The following is a 21,230-nucleotide window of genomic DNA, read 5'->3' on the forward strand; positions in this document are numbered from 1 at the left end:
AGAGATTGTAGAGAATTGGTATAATTTCTTCCTTAGATGTTTGGTAGAATTCACCAATGAACCCATATGACCTGGTGCTTTCTGCTTTGGAAGTTTATTAATTAATTGATTCAATTTCATGTATGTGTGTGTGTTTGTGTGTGTTTAACACTATAATAAACTGTAAAATTGTTTTCCAATGAGGCTGCAACATTTTGAATTTCTACCAGCAATGTATGGGGAGTTCCAATTTCTCCATATCCTTAGTAACATTAGTTATTGTAAGCTTTTAAAATTTTAGCCATTTTAATAGATGTGTACTGGTATTTTGTTGTTATTTTAATTTCTGTTTCTCTGATAACTAATGATGTTAAACATCCTTTCATGTGCTAAATGGCCATTTGTATATCCTTGTAATATGTTCATTTACATCATTGGCTGTTTTCGTGGGACGTATTTGTATTTATTTAGCAGTGATAGTTATTTGTATATTTTGTATCAAGTCCTTTTTCATGTCTAGGTATTGTACAGTATTTTCTTCCTTCGTGCCTTTTAAAAAATTTTAATGGTGTCTTTCAAAAAGCAGAATTTAGGAATTCTGATGAAATCCTGTTCATCAGTTTTGTGTGTGTGTGTGTCCTGTTTTAAGTGATCTTGGTTTACTCAAGGTTGCAAATTCATTTTTTTATACGATTTCTTCTAAAAGTTATGAAATTTTCACTTTTAAGTTTAAATTTATGATCCCTTTGGTGTTAATTTGAGCAAATAATATGTGAGGTATGGGTAAAATTTCATGTTTTTTCCTGTATAAACAGTTATTCTAGCACCATTGGTTGAAAAGACTTGTTTCTCCGTTGAATTACATTCACATCTTTGTCAAAAATCAATTGATCATATAATTATGAGTTAATAGATATACGTGTCTATCAAGCTAATACACTGTCTTGGTTACTGTAATCTGATACTTTATAGTAAGACTTAAAATCAGATACTATAACTACTAAAACTTTGTTTCAGTTTTTCAGATTTATTTTGAATATTTTTAGTTATTTTCATTTCTGTATAAATTTTAGTATGATTTTGTTGATTTTTACAAGAGTCTTCCTGGAACTTTTATTCAGATTCTGTTGGATCTTTACATCAGTGATATTTTAACAGTATTTTGTCTAATGTTACATCAATATAATATATTTCTCCATTTATTTAGTTCTCCTTTTATTTCTCTTAGCAGTATTTTGTAGTTTTCACTGTACAAATCTAGTACATATTTTGCTAAATTTATCCCTAAGTAGTTAACGTTTTCTGATGTTATGTCAAATGAAATTTCAAGGATTTAATGACCTTTCGGTCTGTGACCTTGCTAAATTCTCTTACTAGTTCTAGTAGCTTTTTTGTAGATTCATGAGGATTTTCTACATATAGTCATTTTAATTTTACATAAAAACCATTTTAGTAATTTTAAATATATTATTTCTGTTTCGTAATTATAAATGAATGTTTAATTTCTTCAAATGCAATTTTACTTTTAATAGATATTTTTAAATTACAGTTGGCATATGATATTAGTTTCAGTTATACAACATGGTTATTAGACATTTATGTAATTTACAAAATGATAGTACCCTGATAAATCTAAGTACCCATCTGACACTGTACATAGTTATTACAATATTATTGACTATATTTCTTATGCTATGCTTTATATCCCCATAGCTATTTTGTAACTACCAATTTGTACTTTTTTTTCTAATTTTTTAAATTTTAATTTGTTTCAAGTATACCATATATTGGATAGACATCTATATAGTTAGTAAAATGGTCCCCTGAATTGCTCCCTCCTTTGCCTGACCCTCCACTTAGCCAGTGTATTAATGCTAATTGCATTCCCTATGCCGTGCAGCTACTAATTTGTACTTCTTTAACCCTTTACCCCATTCTACCAGTCCCCCAAATCCCCCTTCCCTCTGTCCATCACCAAATTGTCCACTATATTTGTGAGTCTGTTTTTCATTGGTTTGTTCTTTTTATTCCTTAAATTCTGCATATAGGTAAAATCACATAGTGTTTATCTTTCTCTGTCTGACTTAAATACCTTCTAGGTTTATCAAAGCAGTCTTTTTCCATTCACTTCCTTTTCATATGTAGGGGTCTTGTTTTCTTATCCTTTCCGCTACTCTCTTTTGGTTGGAACACTTAATTCTTTTCCATTTAAGGTACTTATTGATAGGAATGTAGTTGTTACCATTCTTTATTCCTGTTTTTGATACATGTTTTTTCTTCTTAAAGAAGTCCCTCCAACATTTCCTGTAATTCTGGCTTGGTGGTGATAAATTCCTTTAGTTTATTTTTGTCTGGGAAGCTCTTTATCTTCCATCAACTCTAAATGATAGTTTTGCTGGATAAATTATTCTTGGTTGTATATCCTAGGTCTTCATCCTTTCAAATATTTTGTGCCAAGCCCTTCTGTCCTGCATAGTTTCTTTTGAGAAATCAGCTGCCGGTCATATGGGTGTTCCTTTATATGTAGTTATTTTTTTCTCTTGCCGCTTTTAATATTTTTTGTTTGTATTTAACCTTTGGCATTTTAATTATGATGTGTCTTGGTGTGGGCCTCTTTGGATCCCTGCTTTTTGGAAGGATTTCTCTGAGCTTCTTGGGGTTTTATGTCCATTTCTTTCACCAGGTTAGGGAAGATTTCCATCATTATTTCTTCAGACAGCTGTTCAATGTCTTGATTTTCTTTTGTTATGCCAATCAGACGAATATTTGGAGCCTTAATAGTGTCCCTTATCCTTCTTAAATTATTTTTATAGTCTTGGCATCTTTTTTCTTGCCATTCTGATTGAGTGTCCTGATTGGCTGTCCTGTCCTCTAGATAGGGCATGTGATCTTCTTCTTTATTCGCTTTGTTTATTCATTTATTCCATTTAATATACTTCTCATCTCAGATAATGTGTTCTTCATTCCAGACTGGTTCCCTTTTATAATTTCCATTTCCACTTTTATGTTTTTTATCTCTTTGTTGAAGTTCTCACTGAATTCTTCTATACTTCCCAAAAGTTCATTGAGTATCTTTATAACCAGTGTTTTGAACTATGCACTTGTTAGATTACTTTGACTCCATTATATCTGGATCTCTGTTCTGTTCTCTCATATGGTTTCTGCTTCTTTGTCTTCCCATTTTGAGTGCCTTTCCAAGTCTATTTCTATGTATGAAGCAAAGCTCCTAAGTCTCCCGGTTTCATTAGTGTGGATTTGTGAAGCAGTTGTCCAGTGGCACAGTCCTGAGAGGGGTTCAGCTGCAAGCCAAGTTTAGCCCAAGCCTCTAGCCTTCCAGGGCCACCTCTAAGATTCAGCAAGCAATCCACAGATGCTGTGCTTATAGTTGCCTCAAAAGGCCACATCAAAAACCGAGATCAGCTGCCTTCAACAGTATGAGTCTCAGCAAGGAGCACCTGACTCACTGAGAATAACCCCTGGATGTGGCTTGGGTGGGGCCACAAGTTAGGGGAGGAGGGATTTCAGGGAATCCTCTGGGTGGAGCAACCTCTGTTATCCAGTTTGATGACATCACAGTTATGGCGGCCCTGTGTCTGGTGCACTGGTAGCGGGGAGGGCTCAACAGGGAACAATGGATGCTGGCGCACTTCTGTACCTAGCGCGTCTTGTCTAGGCCCTCACTCCGAAAATCTCTCCCTGTAAGTCCCTGGTGCCCCCTGCGCGCAGCCAAACAGACACTGGTATTTAGAGCAAGCGGGTTCGTCATCGCGAAGATCCGCTTACTGATGAGGCCCCTTTAAGAGGCGTCTGCTGCTGCCGCAACCTCTGTCTCACTCAGCCACTTGGGACCTGGCAGCCCCTCATCCTTGCCCTATCCTACCTTCTGCCATTGCAGAGTGCTTTTTGGATTTCTCCATAGTTGTATGGCTTGTTCATATAGATCCCAGGTGATTTTTCTTTGCTGCTGCTTCTTGTTTGCGTCACAAATTTGATTTGGTTGCCAGAGAGATGAACAGAGCCTCTACCATCTACGCCACCTTTTTCTCCTCTCTCCAATTTGTACTTCTTAATCCTATCTCCTTTTCTACCCATTCTCCCAACCCCACTCCCATCTGGGGCTCAGACTTTTTAATATGTTGGTGAAATGTTTTTTTTTTCTTTTATCACTTCAGATGTGGGATACATTTCATGCTTAGTCATTCTTTACTATAGCTTAATGTATCATTTGTCCTAAGTTCTCCCATTCCATTGCCGTCTATTTATTATTATATAAATTTTCTATATTAGAGCTTGAGGGCATTAAACACATCTACTTGGTAATAATAAGTAGATAGTTTCTTTATAAATTATCTCTTCCTACAGTCAGAGTGAAGATTCACTAATGCCCAGTCCTGAAAGTAGCATAATAACAAAAAAATTATCCAAGTCATTAATAAACTTATGATTCCAAAGTGTAATTAGTTTTCTATTGCTGCATTCAGAAAGTACCAAAAACTTAGCCTCTTATGACAAAATTATTATCTCAAAGTTCTGTAAGTCAGGAATTTGAAAGTGGTTTAGCTGAGAATGGCTCTACTGGGTCATCAGTTCAGTGTCTCACCAAGTTGAAATTAAGGTGTTAGCTAGAACTGCAGTTTTCATCTAAGACTTTGCATAATTTTCCAGTCTGTTTGTTAGCAGACTTAATTTTCTAGTAGGTATAGCATGAGGTCCTTAGCTGCTAGAAATCTCTGTTCACAACATGGCAGTTTGCTCGTATTTGAGACCAGTAAGAGAGCATCTCTTACACTTCAGTCTTTTGAAGGGCTCACCTTGATTAGATCTGGCCCACCCAGGAGAATCTCCTTTTTTTATTAAATCAAACCCAACTGATTAGTAACCCAATTATGGGAATGATAATCCATCATATTTACAGATCTCAACCACACTCAAAAGGATGGGATTATACAATGTATTTACACCAGAGGGTGGGAATCTTGGGGGTTGTTTTAATATTATACCTACCACACCTTGCAAACAAGACAAGACATTAAAGGAATTTTCCATTTTGACTAACATCTTTGTCCCAGTGATATGAAGCTGGGACATATCCAAGCTTAGGACACAATAAAAATTTAGTGAATATTTAGTCTATGCCAGCTGTTTTGCATACATTGCCTTATTTAATCTCCACAGCAACCCTGTGAGTGCTATCTGTAATCTTTTCCAGTTTATAGGTGAAAAAACTGAAGCTAAGAGAGTTTAACTCATTGAAATAGAGTTTGGGCTGGCTGAAAAAGGTGAACAGATTAAGAAGTACAAACTAGTAGTTACAAAATGGTCATGGGGATAGAGAGTACCGCGTAGGGAATAAAGTCAAAAGAAAAAAGAAAAAAAAGAAATAGCCTAAATGGCCTGTGCTGTTTATTATTTATACTCAACCACACTCTCTCGTAGTATTAATCTTGATTTGTGTATCATTTACAGTTTTATGTAAATGCATTATCTATTCAGGTAATATGACATACTTATGACCTATTTTTAATTTTTTTACATGCCATGATATTTTAGCTATGGTTGTAAAAAAAGTGTATCCTTTTAAAGATATATTCTAAAACACTTGCAAATGAAATGACTTGCTTTCTCTGGTTTGCTTCAAAATTCATTTGGTGGATCTGAGGAGTTGGAGAATGGAGTGGGAGTCTGCCACTGAAACAAAACTGGCCAGAAGTTGATAATTTTTTGAGCTGATAATGTGTAATAGGGTTCATTATACTATTCTGTCTACTTTTATGTTTGAAAATTTCTATAGTTAATATTAAATTAAATAATCCATTTGCTCCTAGTTACAGTTCTAAATAAGAAAAAAAATACTGGGTAAAATTTTATTCCTTAAATATCATAATGCCTATAATTTTAAACTCATGAATTTTTATTGATTTTAAGGAACCATAAAACTGTTTACATAAGTAGTTCCTTTATTAAAATAGTATTGAGTAGTGGTTAAGAGCATGGACTCTAGAGCCCAATCCTCTTAAGTTTTGTTGTTTCTCAGTTTATTTTTTCATTTGTAAAATGGGAGTACTTGTATATCTACCTTATAAGGTTCTCGAGTATATTAAATATTGGACAGACTTTGAGATAAGACAGCAAAAATTAGATTAGGGATTAGAAAGCATTTTCAGACAAATATTGGCCGAGAATTTCCCAAATCTAAGAAATGAGCTGGAGTTTGGAATTCAAGAAGTCAACAGACACCCAATTATTTCAACCCAAAAAGGCCTTCTCCAAGACACATTGTATTAAAATTATCAAAAATCAACAACAAAGAAAGATTCTCGGAGCAGCCAGGGAAAAGAAGATGGTAACCTATAAAGGAAAACTCATTAGATTATCCTCGCACTTCTCAGCACGAACCTTACAAGCCAGAAAGGAGTGTAATCAAATATTCAAACTATTAAATGAAAGGAACTACCAGCCAAGAATGATGTATCCAACAAAGCTCTCTTTTAGATATGAAGGAGAAATAAAGACCTTTCCAGATATAAAAAAAATTGAGGAAATTCTCCGCTACGAGGCCCGCATTACAGGAAATACTGAAAGGGGTCACCTCACCTAAAACAAAATGACAAAAAATACATAACTATGAGTAAGGCGACCAGCAGGCAGATAGAAGCAGAGTAGTGCAACCCTTATTAAGAACAAGGCAGTATAAGCTTAAACAATACGAAGAGGTTTGCTATAGAAAGATAGTAATGAACATTCAGCGTACATAGGGACAAATTGGGACAACAATGACAGAAAAGGGGAGGATTCAAATATCCAAATTCGCAAAGGGTAATGGAGATAAGGCACATGCAGAAGAAAATGGACTACTATATATATATAACTATTCTCCACATATTCGTAATGGTAACCACACACCGAACATTCAGAACTGAAGTATATAACATAAAAGAAGGACCGGAGGGAAAATCCACAAAACCCAACTAAAAAACAAAACAAAAGAAAACACAAGGACAAGGAAATAACAAGCACCGAGCTACCAGAAAGCAAAAGATAAAAAGGCTATAGGAAACCTCATATTTCAATAAACACCCTAAGTGTAAATGGACTGAACTCACCAAAAAACAAACAAACAAACAGAAAAAAACACAGAGGTGCATATTGGATCAAAAAAACAAAACCAAACATGCTGCTTCAAGGAGACACATCCCTGTTCCAAAGACAGGTATAGACTCAAAGTGAAAGGGCAGAAAATGACATTTCGAGTAAATGGCAATCAGAGAAAAGCTTTTTCATATTGGATGAAAAAGACTTCAAAATAAAAAAGGTAAAGAAAAATACTGAGAGACATTTCATAATAATAAAGAGAATCATGTACCAAGAAGGCATAACACTTATTATTATCTGTGCTGCCAATCAGGGAGCCCCGAAATATGTAAAGCAATTATTAACAGAACTAAAGGGATAAACAGACCAAAATACTATCGTAGTAGGGGACCTAAATACCCTACTGTCGGATATGGACAGATCGTCAAAAGAGAAAAGCAATAAAGAAATAACATCCTTAAATGACACATTAGACCAGCTGGACATAATAGACATATACAGAGCCATTCATCCCCAAAGTGCTGCTTATACATTTCTTCTCTAGTGCACATGGAATATTCTCAAGGATTGACCACATACTGGGACAAGAGATAGCCTCAATATAAGAGGGTTGAAATCATACCAACAATATTCTCTGATCATAATGCTTTCAAGCTGGAAATCAACTGTAAAAAATCAGGAAGAACCACAAATACATGGAGATGAAACAACATGCTCCTGAAGAATAACTGCGTCAGGGAAGAAATAAAAAGACCAAGAGATATATAGAAACGAATGACAATGATAATCCAACATATCATATCTTTTGGGACATGGCAAAAGTTGTCTCAAGAGGAAATTTCATATCATTGCAGGCATATCTACAAAAACAAGAAAGAGCCCAAATAAACAATCTCATGCTTCATCTTAAAAAACAAGAAAAAAAGAACAAATGAAGCCTAAAGTCAACAGAAGGAAAGAAATAATAAAAAATAGAGCAGAATTAAATGAAATTGTAAATAAAAGTACAATAGAAAAAAATCAGTGCAACAAAGAGCTGGTTTCTTGAGAAGGTCATTACAGTTGACAAAGCCCTGGCTAGACTGACTAAAGAAAAAAAGAGAAAAGACAAACAAACAAAATCAGGGATAAAAGGGATAAATGATGACACACTGCAGAAACATAAAGGATCATACAAGAATAATATCAAAAATTATATAACATCAAATTTAATAACCTAGAAGAAATGGACAAGTACTAGAAAGCTGCAACCTACCTAGACTGCATCAAGAAGAACTGGAAAATCTAAATATACTGATCAGCAGTATGGAAATTGAAACAATCAACAAAAACCAACAAACCAAAACGTAAAAGTCCAGGACCAGATAGCTTCATCAATGAATTCTACCAAACATTCAAAGAAGATTTAATACCTATTCTTCTCAAACTTTTCCAAAAAACTTGAAGGGGAGGCATTCCTAACTCATTCTATGAGGTCAGTATTACCTTGAGACCAAAACCTGTTAAAGATAACATAAAAGTAGAAAACTACAGACCAATATCTCTCATGAGCACAGATGCAAAAATCCTAAATAAGATACTAGTGAACCGAATACAGCAGCATATTAAAAGGATTATAAACCACGATCAAGTGGGCTTCATTTCAGGGGCACAGAGTTGGTTCAGATATGCAAATTGATTAATGTGATACACCACATAAACAAATTAAAAAATAAGAATCATATGATCATATCAATAGATGCAGAAAAAAGCCTTCGACAAGATACAGCATCCATTTATGATCAAAACACTTAACAAAATCGTTATAGAAAGAAAATACCCTAACATAATAAAGGCCATATATGACAAACCCTCGGCCAACATTATACTTAGTGGTGAAAAACTAAAAACCTTCCCTCTAAAATCAGGAACAAGGCAAGGCTGTGCACTATCGCCACTGTTATTCAGTATAACATTGGAGGTCCTAGCAAGTGCAGTCAGACAAGAGAAAGATTTAAAAGGCATCCAAATAGGAAAGGAAGAAGTCAAACTGTCACTATTTGCAGATGACAAGATTCTCTATATAGAAAACCCTAAAGACTCCCCAAGAACACTACTAGAAACAATAAGCAAATACAGTAAAATCTCTGGATACAAATCAACGTTCAAAAATCCATAGTTTTCCTATACTCTAATAATGAAGTGTCAGAAAAAGAAGTGAAAAAAATACTTCCTTTTGCAATTCCAATGAAAAGAATAAAATACCTAGAAGTAAATTTAACAAAACAAGTGAAAGACCTATATAATAAAAACTATAAGACTCTATTAATAGAAATTAAAGAAGATACAATGAAATGGAAAGGTATTTCGTGTTCTTGGATTGGAAGAATAAACATAGTTAAAATGACCTTATTACCTAAAGCATTATACAGATTTAATGCAAATCCCATCAAAATCCCCCATCATTTTTTAAATAAATAGAACAAAATATCATCAGATCTGTATGGAAGTACAAAAATCCTCGAATTGCCAAAGCCATCCTGAGAAAAAAGATACAGGTTGGAGGCATCACTCTGCTTGACTTCAAATTATACTACAAAGCGGCATGGAATTGGCAGAAAAACAGACACACAGACCAGTGGAACAGAATTGAGAATCCAGAAATAAACCCATGTATAAATGAGAAAATAAATTTCGACAAAAGACCTAAGAACATACAGTGGAGAAAGGAAAGCCTCTTCAATAAATGGTGCTGCGGAAACTGGAAAGACACTTGCAAAAGAATGAAACTAGACTGTTGTCAATCACCACACACAAAAATGAACTCAAGTGGATTAAGCACCTGAATATAAGACCTGAAACAATAAATTGCATAGAAGAAAACATAGGAACTAAACTCAAAGACCTTGGACTTAAAGAGGATTTTATGAATTTGACTTCAAAGGCAAGTGAAATAAAAGCAAAAATAAATGAATGGGACTACATCACACTAAAAAGTTTTCCACAGCAAAAGAATCAGTTAACAAGGCAAAGAGACAGCCATCTGAATGGGAGAAGACCAATTGCAAGCAACGCCTCCAATCAGGGCCAAATATCCAAAATATATAAAGAACTTATACAACTAAATAACAAAAAACCCAAATGATCCAATTAAAAAATGGGCAGAAGACCTGAACAGATGCTTCTCCCAAGAAGACATACAAATGGCCAACAAACATGAAAAGATGCTCAACATAGCTAGCTATTATTGAAATGCATATCAAAACCATAATGATACCATGTCACATCTTTTAGAATAGCTATTATCAACAGGACAAGTAATAGCAAATGTTGCAGAGGATGCAGAGAAAAAGGAACTCATTTACTGGTGGTTGGACTGAAAATTGGTACAGTCACTATGGAAAACAGTATGGAGGTTCCTCAGAAAACTAAGAATTGATCTACCATATGATCTAGCAATCCCTCTACTGGGTATTTATCCAAAAGACTTGAAAACCCATATCCGAAAAGATATTTGCACACTGATGTTTATAGCAGCATTATTCACAGTGGCCAGGACATGGAAGCAAGTGAAGTGTCCTACAATAGATGATTGGCTAAAGAAGTGGTGGTACATATATACAATGGAATATTTCTCAGCCATAAGAAGAGATGAAATACTGCCATTTGCAACCCCATGCATGGACCTTGACATAATCGTGCTCAACAAAATAAGCCAGATAGAAAAAGTTGAAAACCACATGATATCACTTATATGTGGGATATAAACCTATAAGCAACAAACACACATGAGAAACAGAGACTCATGGACATGGACAATAGGCTACTCTTTACTGTAGGGTAGGGGAGGAGTGGGGAGGAGGGAGGTAAATGGGGCAAAAGGGGTCAAATATGTGGTCACTAAAAAATCTAACTGTGGGAGGTGAACACACAATGCTGTGTGTGTGTATGTATGTATGTATGCGTGTGTATATATAGCAGCTATCAGATCTAGAACACACACACACACACACACACACACACACACACACACACACACACACACACACACACACACACACACACCTTATTGCTAAATTGCTCACCTGAAACTTCCTGGGTTTCGTTAACCAGTGTCACCACAAAAAAAAAAAAAGACAACAAAAAATATATACACACGTGTTCTTGTATATATATATATATATATATATATATATATCTTTTTACATTTTCTTTTAAGTAAGAAACTTGAGTTTATTGTTACTCTTTCGAATTAGAAGATATTGTTGTAATGCTTTCGAGCCAGCTGGTGGGTCTCAATTTTTTTTCCTTTCATAGGACTTATTTTCAGTGGCAGTCTTTTGATATCTTGAGTGGGACAGTTCTTGTTTCCAACTGTCTTTCACATTGTGTAACATTTATATTTAACTTCCCTTTTTTTTTTCCATTAAATACTAGTCCTGACTAGTCATTGTGACAACCGTTACGTGCCCTTATACATTTTCAGTTATCGTTTAGAAGAATAGAAGCATCTATGTTTGGTAGCCACGTGCCTATTCAAATTTCACTGGTGGTGCCTTTGATTACTTTAGAGCACTACTTATCACACAGGTCCACCAATACCATGTGGTGAGATACTTAGGGTGAGAACCAATGAGCTAAATTATTGACATTACCACAGTGATTCAAAGTATTGTGGAGGTTTTTGATTTTGGAAAACGTGTAAACCTGCAATATCTCCTGGTCTTATTGAAACAAAATAGTGGATGTGTCATTTGGAAGCAGGTATTTTTTTGGAAAATTTCTTTTATTAGACTAATACTTCACCATTGCTTAAAAGATTTCTATGAGCTTAACCATAATTCCCTTTCTTGTAGGTAATAGAAATTGAAGATGCGTCACCCACTAAGTGTCCAATAACAACCAAGTTGGTTTTAGATGAAGATGAAGAAACCAAGGAACCTTTAGTGCAGGTTCATAGAAATATGGTTATCAAATTGAAACCCCATCAAGTAGATGGTAAGAAACTATTAGATTTTTAGTTATGTTTTACCATTTTTGGTGTTTTTGTGTGCCTCACATTATGCTAAGCATTGGAGGTATATTGGTGAGCAAAACAAACACGATCCCTGCGCTTATGGAGCACATATGCAAATGAGGAAAAACAAAATTGATTGTACAGATAATGCGAGTTACAAAAGGGGAATTAAGTGCCACTTACAAATGGGTAAGTGTGGTAAGTGGATTTCACCTAGTCTGCAGTGGTTGGCTAAGGGCAGCTGTGGAGTAGGGAGAGGTACAGTTAGTTAAAAGCCTTCTCCAGGAAATGCTATTTCAGCATTTTCAGGTATGTTTGTTCATAATATTTCTACATTGGTATTAAAAAGTTTCCAAATCATCCCTGTCCTCTACTTTGTTAGAGTGGAATTAATAAGTCAGTTTTTAATGTGTATATGAATGACTTCATAAGGAAAGTTCTACAGTGCTATTCCTTGGGTAGCCAGCCCCCTTTCTTATTAAGTCTTTGCCAGTGAATAAAGGGAGAAATGATACATTATCTCCTTTTTTGTTTTTATTGACTCAATAAACATGAAAGTATATTTGATAGAAATCTGTTTATTTTTTGGATAAAATTTCTGTTTTAGATTTTTCATATGTTTGATTTTCCCAGGGAATAGAAGTCTACTTTGATATCTTAGATAAGCTGAATGAAAGTCACGCTGTTGTATGCTTGTTGTGTTCACTGTGTTTTTTCTAGTTAATCTTAGGGTTATGGTGTCCTCATTTACATTTAAGATATTTTTTATCCATTTTTAAAAATTCTGTTTCTTAGAAGTTTTGGTAATGTTTTTATGTGTTTATAAAGGAAAATTTTTAACTTCGGACTTTAAATTGAACTTAATGAAGTTGTTACTTTTAGGTGTTCAGTTTATGTGGGATTGCTGCTGTGAATCTGTAAAAAAAACAAAGAAATCTCCGGGTTCAGGATGTATTCTCGCCCACTGTATGGGCCTTGGTAAGACTTTACAGGTAAGAATATGAATAGGGATATTCTCTTGTTAAGCATTCATTAATTCAAGAATATATATAGGATTCTACAATGTCCCAGGCACAGTTAAAGGGGCTGGAGGTAAATCAATGAACAAAAATAACAAGGTCCCCCCCACCAAGAACTTTATTCTGGTGGTGACGAGAGATTTTAATCAAATAAAATAAGAAGTGTGTACTTTCAGATAAGTATTAAGGGAGAAAAGAGAGAGAGAGCATCCTTTAGGAGGTGATGTTTGAGCAGAGATCCTAATGAGAAGGAATGGGAATACAGGCATAGCCAGTAAAATCTGCGAAGATTCTGAGGTAGAAATGGACTTCCTTTACAATTTTTTAACAGTCTATGATCCTACAGTAATGAGAGCATAACAGTTTTTACTGTTAAAATACTATATTTCTGAATAGTAGCAAAGATGCGAAATTAGTGAATATATTTGTAATTTTAAATCGTAAGGTAATTATTGTAGATTCAGAACACTTTAAAATGGAAAAGTACTCTATAACACATTTCTCTTTTAAATGGGCAGTGATATTTTCTGAAAGGTTGTAGGGACTTTCTGTGGAGACCAGGGACTTAGTAGCTGTTTTAGTGTGGTTATTTCTTATATTCATATTATTTTTATTGATCATACAATCATGGAGCTTTAGAGTTGGAAGGGCCTTCTATATCATCTACTTGAACTCCCGCTTTCAACATACTATTTCTCTTTCCTTGTACTTCGCCTGGTTTGGAAATTGTGACCTTTGGTTGGCTGCTTTATTGTTTAAAGAAAAAAACAGCTATTGAATCATAAGATTGCTTGATTTATTGACTTTTTTATGGATATTGAAATGAAGGTGGCAACTTAATTTGTTTTCTTATAGGTGGTTAGTTTTCTTCATACGGTTCTTTTGTGTGAGAAGTTGGATTTCAGCACAGCTTTAGTGGTTTGTCCTCTTAATACTGCTTTGAATTGGATGAATGAATTTGAGAAGTGGCAAGAGGGATTAAAAGATGATGAGAAACTTGAGGTATATTTTAAAGAAAAAACATTTAAATGTTTTTTATACTGCATGAAATTTGTGTAGTAAAAAGATTTTTCATTACCAATGATGCATATTTCAATGGGAATATTTAGTATTTGTACATTCCTAATATCTACCTTTCAAAATCTTTGTTTTCCCACAAAAGGTCTCTGAATTAGCAACTGTGAAACGTCCTCAGGAGAGAAGCTACATGCTTCAGAGGTGGCAAGAAGATGGTGGTGTTATGATCATAGGCTATGAGATGTACAGAAATCTTGCTCAAGGAAGGAATGTGAAGAGTAGGAAACTTAAAGAAATATTTAACAAAGCTTTGGTTGATCCAGGTAAGATATTAATGGGCACTGAGATCGAGAAGCAAGTTGAATAAAAAATGTGTTTTATGTTTTATTTAACAAGTACTAATTGAGCAACTACTAAGTAGCTGGTTTTAATTTTTTCTTTAGGTTTTTGCCTTCTTTTTGTTTCTTAGTATAGTTTTATTAAGATGAAATCACCCTTAATGTTGCCAGCTGTTCAGAATGTATGTGCTGAGTCTGGAAGTGTTTGAGGTTTTCAGGGGAGACCTTGTAAACAATTAGAAATTTATCGATGCCTGTATCACAGTTGCAGGTGCTTCCAACTGTCTGAATGTTAGATGATAACAAGAGCTCTCTCCATACTCTGAAAATAGTTCTTAAGTTTCTTTCCCAACTTTATGCCATTAGAAGAATTGCTGCATGCTTTTTTTTCTCCTTTAAAAGGTGATCACAATGAAGGTTAATATTTGCAATATTGTCAATCTTATGACAATAATCTTCATGAGATCCAAATATTTGACTCTTTTTTTGGCAGTTGGAAAAACAGCAACTTGTACTATCAGAAAACTAATTAATTTCAATTCATTTGTATCTATAATTTTCCTTTCAGTTTTTATCTTGTATCTAATTACTTTAAGACACTGTGATTTTGGATGTTTGTTGAGAAAGTCTAATTTTCACTTTAAAAATAACATGGGTTTGCCTCTTTTTATTTATTTTATTTTAAAATTTTTATTTTTTTCAGCTTTAGTGAGGTGTAATTGACAAAAAATTGTAAGGTACTTAAAGTGTACAACGTAATTTGATGTACATTGTGAAAGGATACCCCCATCAAGTTACACATCCATCACCTCATATATTTACCTTTTTTTGATGAGGACATTTAAGTTCTGCTCTTAGCAAATTTCAGTTATACAATGCAGTGTTATCAACTATAGTCACCATGTTATACATTAGATGCTAGGAGCTTAATTCATCTTACAACTGAAAGTTTGTACCCTTTTGCCTCTTTTTTTAAGATGGTGATATAATTAACATCTGCCAAAGTAAATGCGATTATAAATCTAAGGCCTAATAATATGTTTATCTTTTTCCCATGATTAAAAGTCATCTAAAAGTCCTGTGATACTTTTATCATCAGAGAACTATAAGCTGGTGATTAGTATTACAGCATATTTTTCACAAGTGTTTCTTAGAACAATTTAAAACAACAGTTTCAAATGCTTAATGTTTTGATTTCTTTCATGAGGAAATAAAAAAGAAATTAAAACTCCTTACATGAAGAGTAATGTTTATTTTTCCATGTAAATCATTTAGTGACATTTAAACTTTTTATTTGAGAATAATCTTTTGTTTACAGAAAAGTCTAAATGATAGTAAAGAAAGCTTTTGTATACCCTGCACCTAGATTCCCCCCACTAACACCTTACTACATTGCCATGGTAGATTTGCCAAAACTAAGAAATTTATACATTGTTGGCATTGTTGTTAACTAAATTCTAAACTGTTTTTGAATTTCACCTGTTTTCCTATTAATGTCTGCATTCTGTTCCAAGATCTGATCCAGGATACCATATTGGATTTAACTGTCATGTCTCCACAGTCTTCTCTGATCTTTGATGGTTTCTCAGTCTTTGTTTTTCATTATCCTGTCAATCTTGAGGAATACTGTTCAAGTATCCTGTAGAATGTTCACTAGTCTGTTTGTTGTTTTTCCTGTGGTTAGACTGGGGTTATAGGTTTTTGAAAGGATGTTTATTTAGAGGTGAGGTACCCTTCTTGTCACATTGTATTAGGGATACATTAGATCCATATGACATCATGGTGATTTACTTCATCACTTCATTAATGTAGTGGTGGTCAGATTTCTCTACTATAAAGTTACTGTTTTCACCTGTCTCTATTTTTTTTGGCAGTCAGTCACTAACTCTAGCTCACCCAAACAGGGGAAGGGCAGAAATTAAGCACCATCTCCTGTAGTGGGCAATATCTACACATAAAATTTCAAACTTTTCTTTAAGAAAGCTTTGTTCTTTCTTATCCATTTATTTAATCACTCATTGATTTATATTAGTATAGACTGACCTATTATTAGTTTATATGTTAGATTATAAAGTAACACTATGTTGTTTATTTTGTTATTCAGATTGTTCTAATTTGGCCATTGGTAGTTTTCCCAGGGTGGTTCCTGTATCTCTTTGATATTTCATCCTTCCATTTGTTTGTTTGTTTTAAGCACTTCATTACTTTCTGGTACTATAAGATGCTCCAGGCTAATGTTATATTGTCCCTGCCACAGAATCATCTATTTCAACAAGGAGCCGTGGTTTCTTTTATCGAAAAATGGTGTTTACAGACCAAGATCTGGGTGCTGAGTGTGTTTATTGCTGCTGGAGTGTCATTACTTCTGGGTCCTCTCAACAGACAGAACTAGGTGACATGTATACAGATCCATGTATACACACAAATATATACATTTGTGTGTTATTGTGGTAAAATACACATAACATAAAATTGACTTAACCATTATAAAGTGTACAATTCTGTGGCGTTTAGAATATTCATGGTGGTGTACAAACGTAGTAACGATTCCATTGAATCCCACAACATTTCCATCACTTCAAAAACAAGCACTGTACCCATTAGCAATCATTCCCAAGTGCCCACCCTCCCCTAGAAACCAACAATCTACTTTCTGTCTCAATGGATTTTCCTGTTCTGGACATTTTATAAAAATGTTTCTGGACATTTTATAAAATGAAATCTTACAGTATCGGGCTTCTTTTAGTTAGCATAATATTTTCAAGGTTTATCCATATTGTAGCATGTATCAGTACTTTATTCTTTTTTACATACACACACAAGCACACGATATTAATTCAAGCTGCTGTTAGATTTAAATAGCAAGATAAATCTGACTGTGTAATTATATAAAGTAATAACAAATTTCCATAGTGTACTGAAGCATTTCATCCAGGCTTGAATTTTTAAATAGAACTTTTCTCCATGTCTCTCTCTAAATCCCCTTTCTTCTACTCTGCAGAGCCTCATTGCTGCATTCTCTAAAATGATTTCTAAGTAAAGCTATTTTCAAACCCTACCTCTTCATTTATATCATTGGAATGAGGTTTTCCAGAAAATATTATTTCCAAGATTTAATTAAATATATTTTAAAAAATTAAATATAAAATATATTTCCAATGTTTTAATTAAAACAATTCCTTTTAAACATTAAAGATTTACAAATTTCTTAAATGTTAGGCAATGTTATATACAATTCTATCTTAATAAATAAAGTATAAATAACATTAACTTTATATTGCCTCAGGGTTATAAATGAGTATATTACCTTTATTCTTTCTTCCTACTTTTATTCTCTCAGATTTCCTTACTAAGGATAAAAGCTCCCTCTCATTCCATTGACATGTTAATAAATAGTTTTTTAAGTTAAATCGTAAAAGCAGTGTATGTTCTTAAGCAAAACACAAGCAGAAGAAAAACGTATGTATTGAAAAATAATAGTTCCCTTTCTCCCTGTCCCACTGCTGTTTCATGTATATCCTTCCATAAATTTTTTATGCTTATGCAAGCATGTATTTTTATTATTTTTTTATTTAGATATAATTGACAAACAACACTATATTAGTTTCAGTTGCACAACACAATGATTTGATATACATATATGTTGCAAAATGATCACTAGAGTAAGTCGTTAATATACATCACCACACAAAGTTTTTTTCTTGTGATGAGAACTATTAAGATTTACTTTCATAGCAACTTTCAAATATATAATACAGTATTGTCGACTATAGTTGCCATGCTGTACATTACATCCCTAGGACTTATTTATCTTATAACTGGAAAATTGTACCTTTTTACCACCTTCAGCTGTTATGCCTCCCTTCCACCTCACCAAACCTCTGGCAACCACTAGTCTGTTTGTATCTATGAGTTTGTGTGTGTTTTTTGAAATTTCACGTGTGACCATACAGTATTTATCTTTCTTTGTCTCACTTATTTCACTTGGCGTAATGCTCTCACAGTACATCTATGTTGTTACAAATGACAGGATTTTTTTTTCCTTTCTGTGGCTGAATAATATTCCATTGTATGTGTACCCCACATTTGTCAATAGGCACTTAGGTTGTTTCCATGTCTTGGCTGTTGTAAATAATGTTGCAATGAATATGGGAGTACAGGTATCTCTTTGAGATAATGATTTCATTTCCTTTGGGTATATACCCAGCAATGAAATTATTAGATCATATGGTAATTCTATTTTTAATTGCTGGGGAACCTCCATACTGTTTTCCATAGTGGCTGCACTAATTCACATTTTTACCAACAGTGTTCAAGGGTTCCCTTATCTCTACATCCTCACCAACACTAGTTATCGCTTGTCTTTTAGATAATAGCCATTCTAAGAGGTGTAAAGTGATATGTCACTGTAGTTTTCATTTGCATTTTCCCAATAATTAGTGATGTGGAGGACCTTTTTGTGTACCTCTTGGCCATTTGTATGCCTTCTTTGTAAAACTGCCTATTCAGATCCTCTGCCCATTTTTAATCAGATTTTTTTTTTAGCATGTATCTTGCAATGTTTGGAGGTTCCCAAGGCCACCCTTAGGTTCAGTAATTCACTAAGACTCACAGAACTCAGAACAGCTGTGATACTCATGATTTCGGATTATTACAATAAAAGGATACATATTAAAATCAACAAGAAAATATGGGAGGGCTCAGGGGAGGTCCATATGTCAGTAGAATCGTATAGATAGCACTTAACTTCCAGCAGTGATGTATGACAATATGCATGGAATATTGCCAACAAGTCACACTCATCTGAGCCTTGGTGTCTTGAGTTTACGCTTAATCATGTAGGCATGGTTGACTACCCATGTGGGTGATTTTAGTCTCAAGCCCCTCCAAAAGTTGAGAAGATGTCACATCACCCAAAGGTACAAAACCCCACCCCCTGTCTCATAAATCATATTGTTAGTATAGACTCACTGGTAAGACATCCCAAGGGTTTAGACGTTACTTCCCGGGAGCTGGAGGCAAAGACCAAATCTTTCTTTGGGCAGGGTTAATCCTTTATGTCACTATATATGTGTATATAGTGAAATAAAATCACCCTTTTAGAAGCAGTTGTTTAAATACAAATGGTGTCATAATATAGATTCTGCAACTTGTTCCTTTTTGTTTAGTAATGTATTTGACTTATCTTTCAAGGTTAGTACATAGAAATCTACATCATTAATTTTAATTCTGTAATATTGCATTATACCATAATTTTATTAGCCCTCTTTGACAAGCTTTTATATTGTTTCTAATTTTCTATTGTAACTGCTTCAGAGGATATTTTGTATATCTTTTAGTACTTGTGGAAATATATTTTTTTAGATAAATTCTCAGAAATTAAAATATGGGTTAAAGAAGGCATACAGTTTACGTTTTAACAGATTCAGACTGATTTAGACTCCCACAAAGAGTGTATTGAGAGTACCTGTTTTACCACACCCTCAGGAACACTGGTGGAAATCATTTAAATCACTTGTGTGAAAGGTATTTTTTCTCTTTAGAAAACATTTTAGGATTCAAAATAAACAATATGTAGCCTTTTGATACAAAGCTGGCTATAGATTTTAATTTTTAGAAAGTATATTAGTAATTTAAAAATTATGTTTTGCTATTTACATAATCCTATCTGAATACTGAATAATAATTATATTATTTAATCAGTCATACTGAAGCAATTATTTGGAAATCATGAAGAAGATGAATTTTTTCTAATGCCTAAGAGACGGGGGCTTATTGGACAACTGCTATTGTTGAAATCAGTTGTTTTTTTTTGTTTTTTTTTAGGAATGTAGTTATTACCATTTCTTTTTAATTAAAGTTTATTGGAGTGACATTGGTTAATACAATTATATAATTTTCACGTGTACATTATCATTTGTCATCTGTATATTCTTGTGTGTTTACCACTCAAAGTCCAGTTTCCTTCAGCTACCATATATTTGATTCCCTTTACCCACTTCACTCTCCCCCTAAACCCTATATTTGACCCCCTTTACCACTTCTACCTCCCTTCTCCTCCCTCACCCCACTAGTAACCACTAGTCTATAGTCCTCTGGTAACCACCAGCCTATAGTCCATGTCCATGAGTCTCTGTTTGTTTTTCCCGCTCATTCGTTGCTTTTAGGTTTATATCCCATATATAAGTGATATATGATTTTCAAGTTTTCTATCTGGCTTGTTTCACTTAGCATGATTATCTCAAAGTCTATCCATGTTGTCGCAAATGGCAGTATTTCATCTCTTCTTATGACTGAGTAATATTCCATTGTATATATGTACCACAGCTTCTTTAGCCAGTAATCTGTTGTAGGACACTTTGGTTGCTTCCATGTCCTGGCCACTGTGAATAATGCTGCTATGAACATCGGTGTACAAATATCTTTTCGGATATGGGTTTTCAAATCTTTGAGGTAAATACCCAGTGGAGAGATTGCTGGATCATATGGTAGATCAATTAGTTTTTGAGGACTCTCCATACTGTTGTCCATAGTGGCTGTACCAATTTCCAGTCCCACCAACAGTGTATAAGGGTTTTTTTTTCTCCGCATCCTCTCCAGCATTTATTACTTGTCCTGTTGATTATAGCTATTCTAACGGGTGTGAGATGGTATCTCATTGTGATTTTTATTTGCATTTCCCTAATAGCGAGCAATGTTGAGTATCTTTTCAAATATTTGTTGGCCATTTGTATGTCCCCTAGGGAGAAGTGTCTGTTCAGGTCCTCTGCCCATTTTTTGATTGGATCA

At 34.1% G+C, this 21,230-nt stretch overlaps 1 protein-coding gene across 8 annotated transcripts in view; it reads left to right on the forward strand.

The window, feature by feature from the left end:
- ATRX (ATRX, chromatin remodeler) overlaps positions 1-21,230 on the forward strand; it is a 262,193-nt gene that overhangs the window by 134,454 nt on the left and 106,509 nt on the right. For all 8 annotated transcript variants that reach the window (XM_011384940.2, XM_011384947.2, XM_011384944.2 and 5 more), the window contains 4 exons: positions 11,907-12,048; positions 12,950-13,059; positions 13,942-14,088; positions 14,249-14,426. In XM_011384940.2, the coding sequence (XP_011383242.1) occupies positions 11,907-12,048; positions 12,950-13,059; positions 13,942-14,088; positions 14,249-14,426 (577 nt within the window). The remainder of the gene's footprint in view (positions 1-11,906; positions 12,049-12,949; positions 13,060-13,941; positions 14,089-14,248; positions 14,427-21,230) is intronic.

This window comes from Pteropus vampyrus, unplaced genomic scaffold (assembly GCF_000151845.1).
Source record: "Pteropus vampyrus isolate Shadow unplaced genomic scaffold, Pvam_2.0 Scaffold635, whole genome shotgun sequence".
Taxonomy (NCBI): domain Eukaryota; kingdom Metazoa; phylum Chordata; class Mammalia; order Chiroptera; family Pteropodidae; genus Pteropus; species Pteropus vampyrus.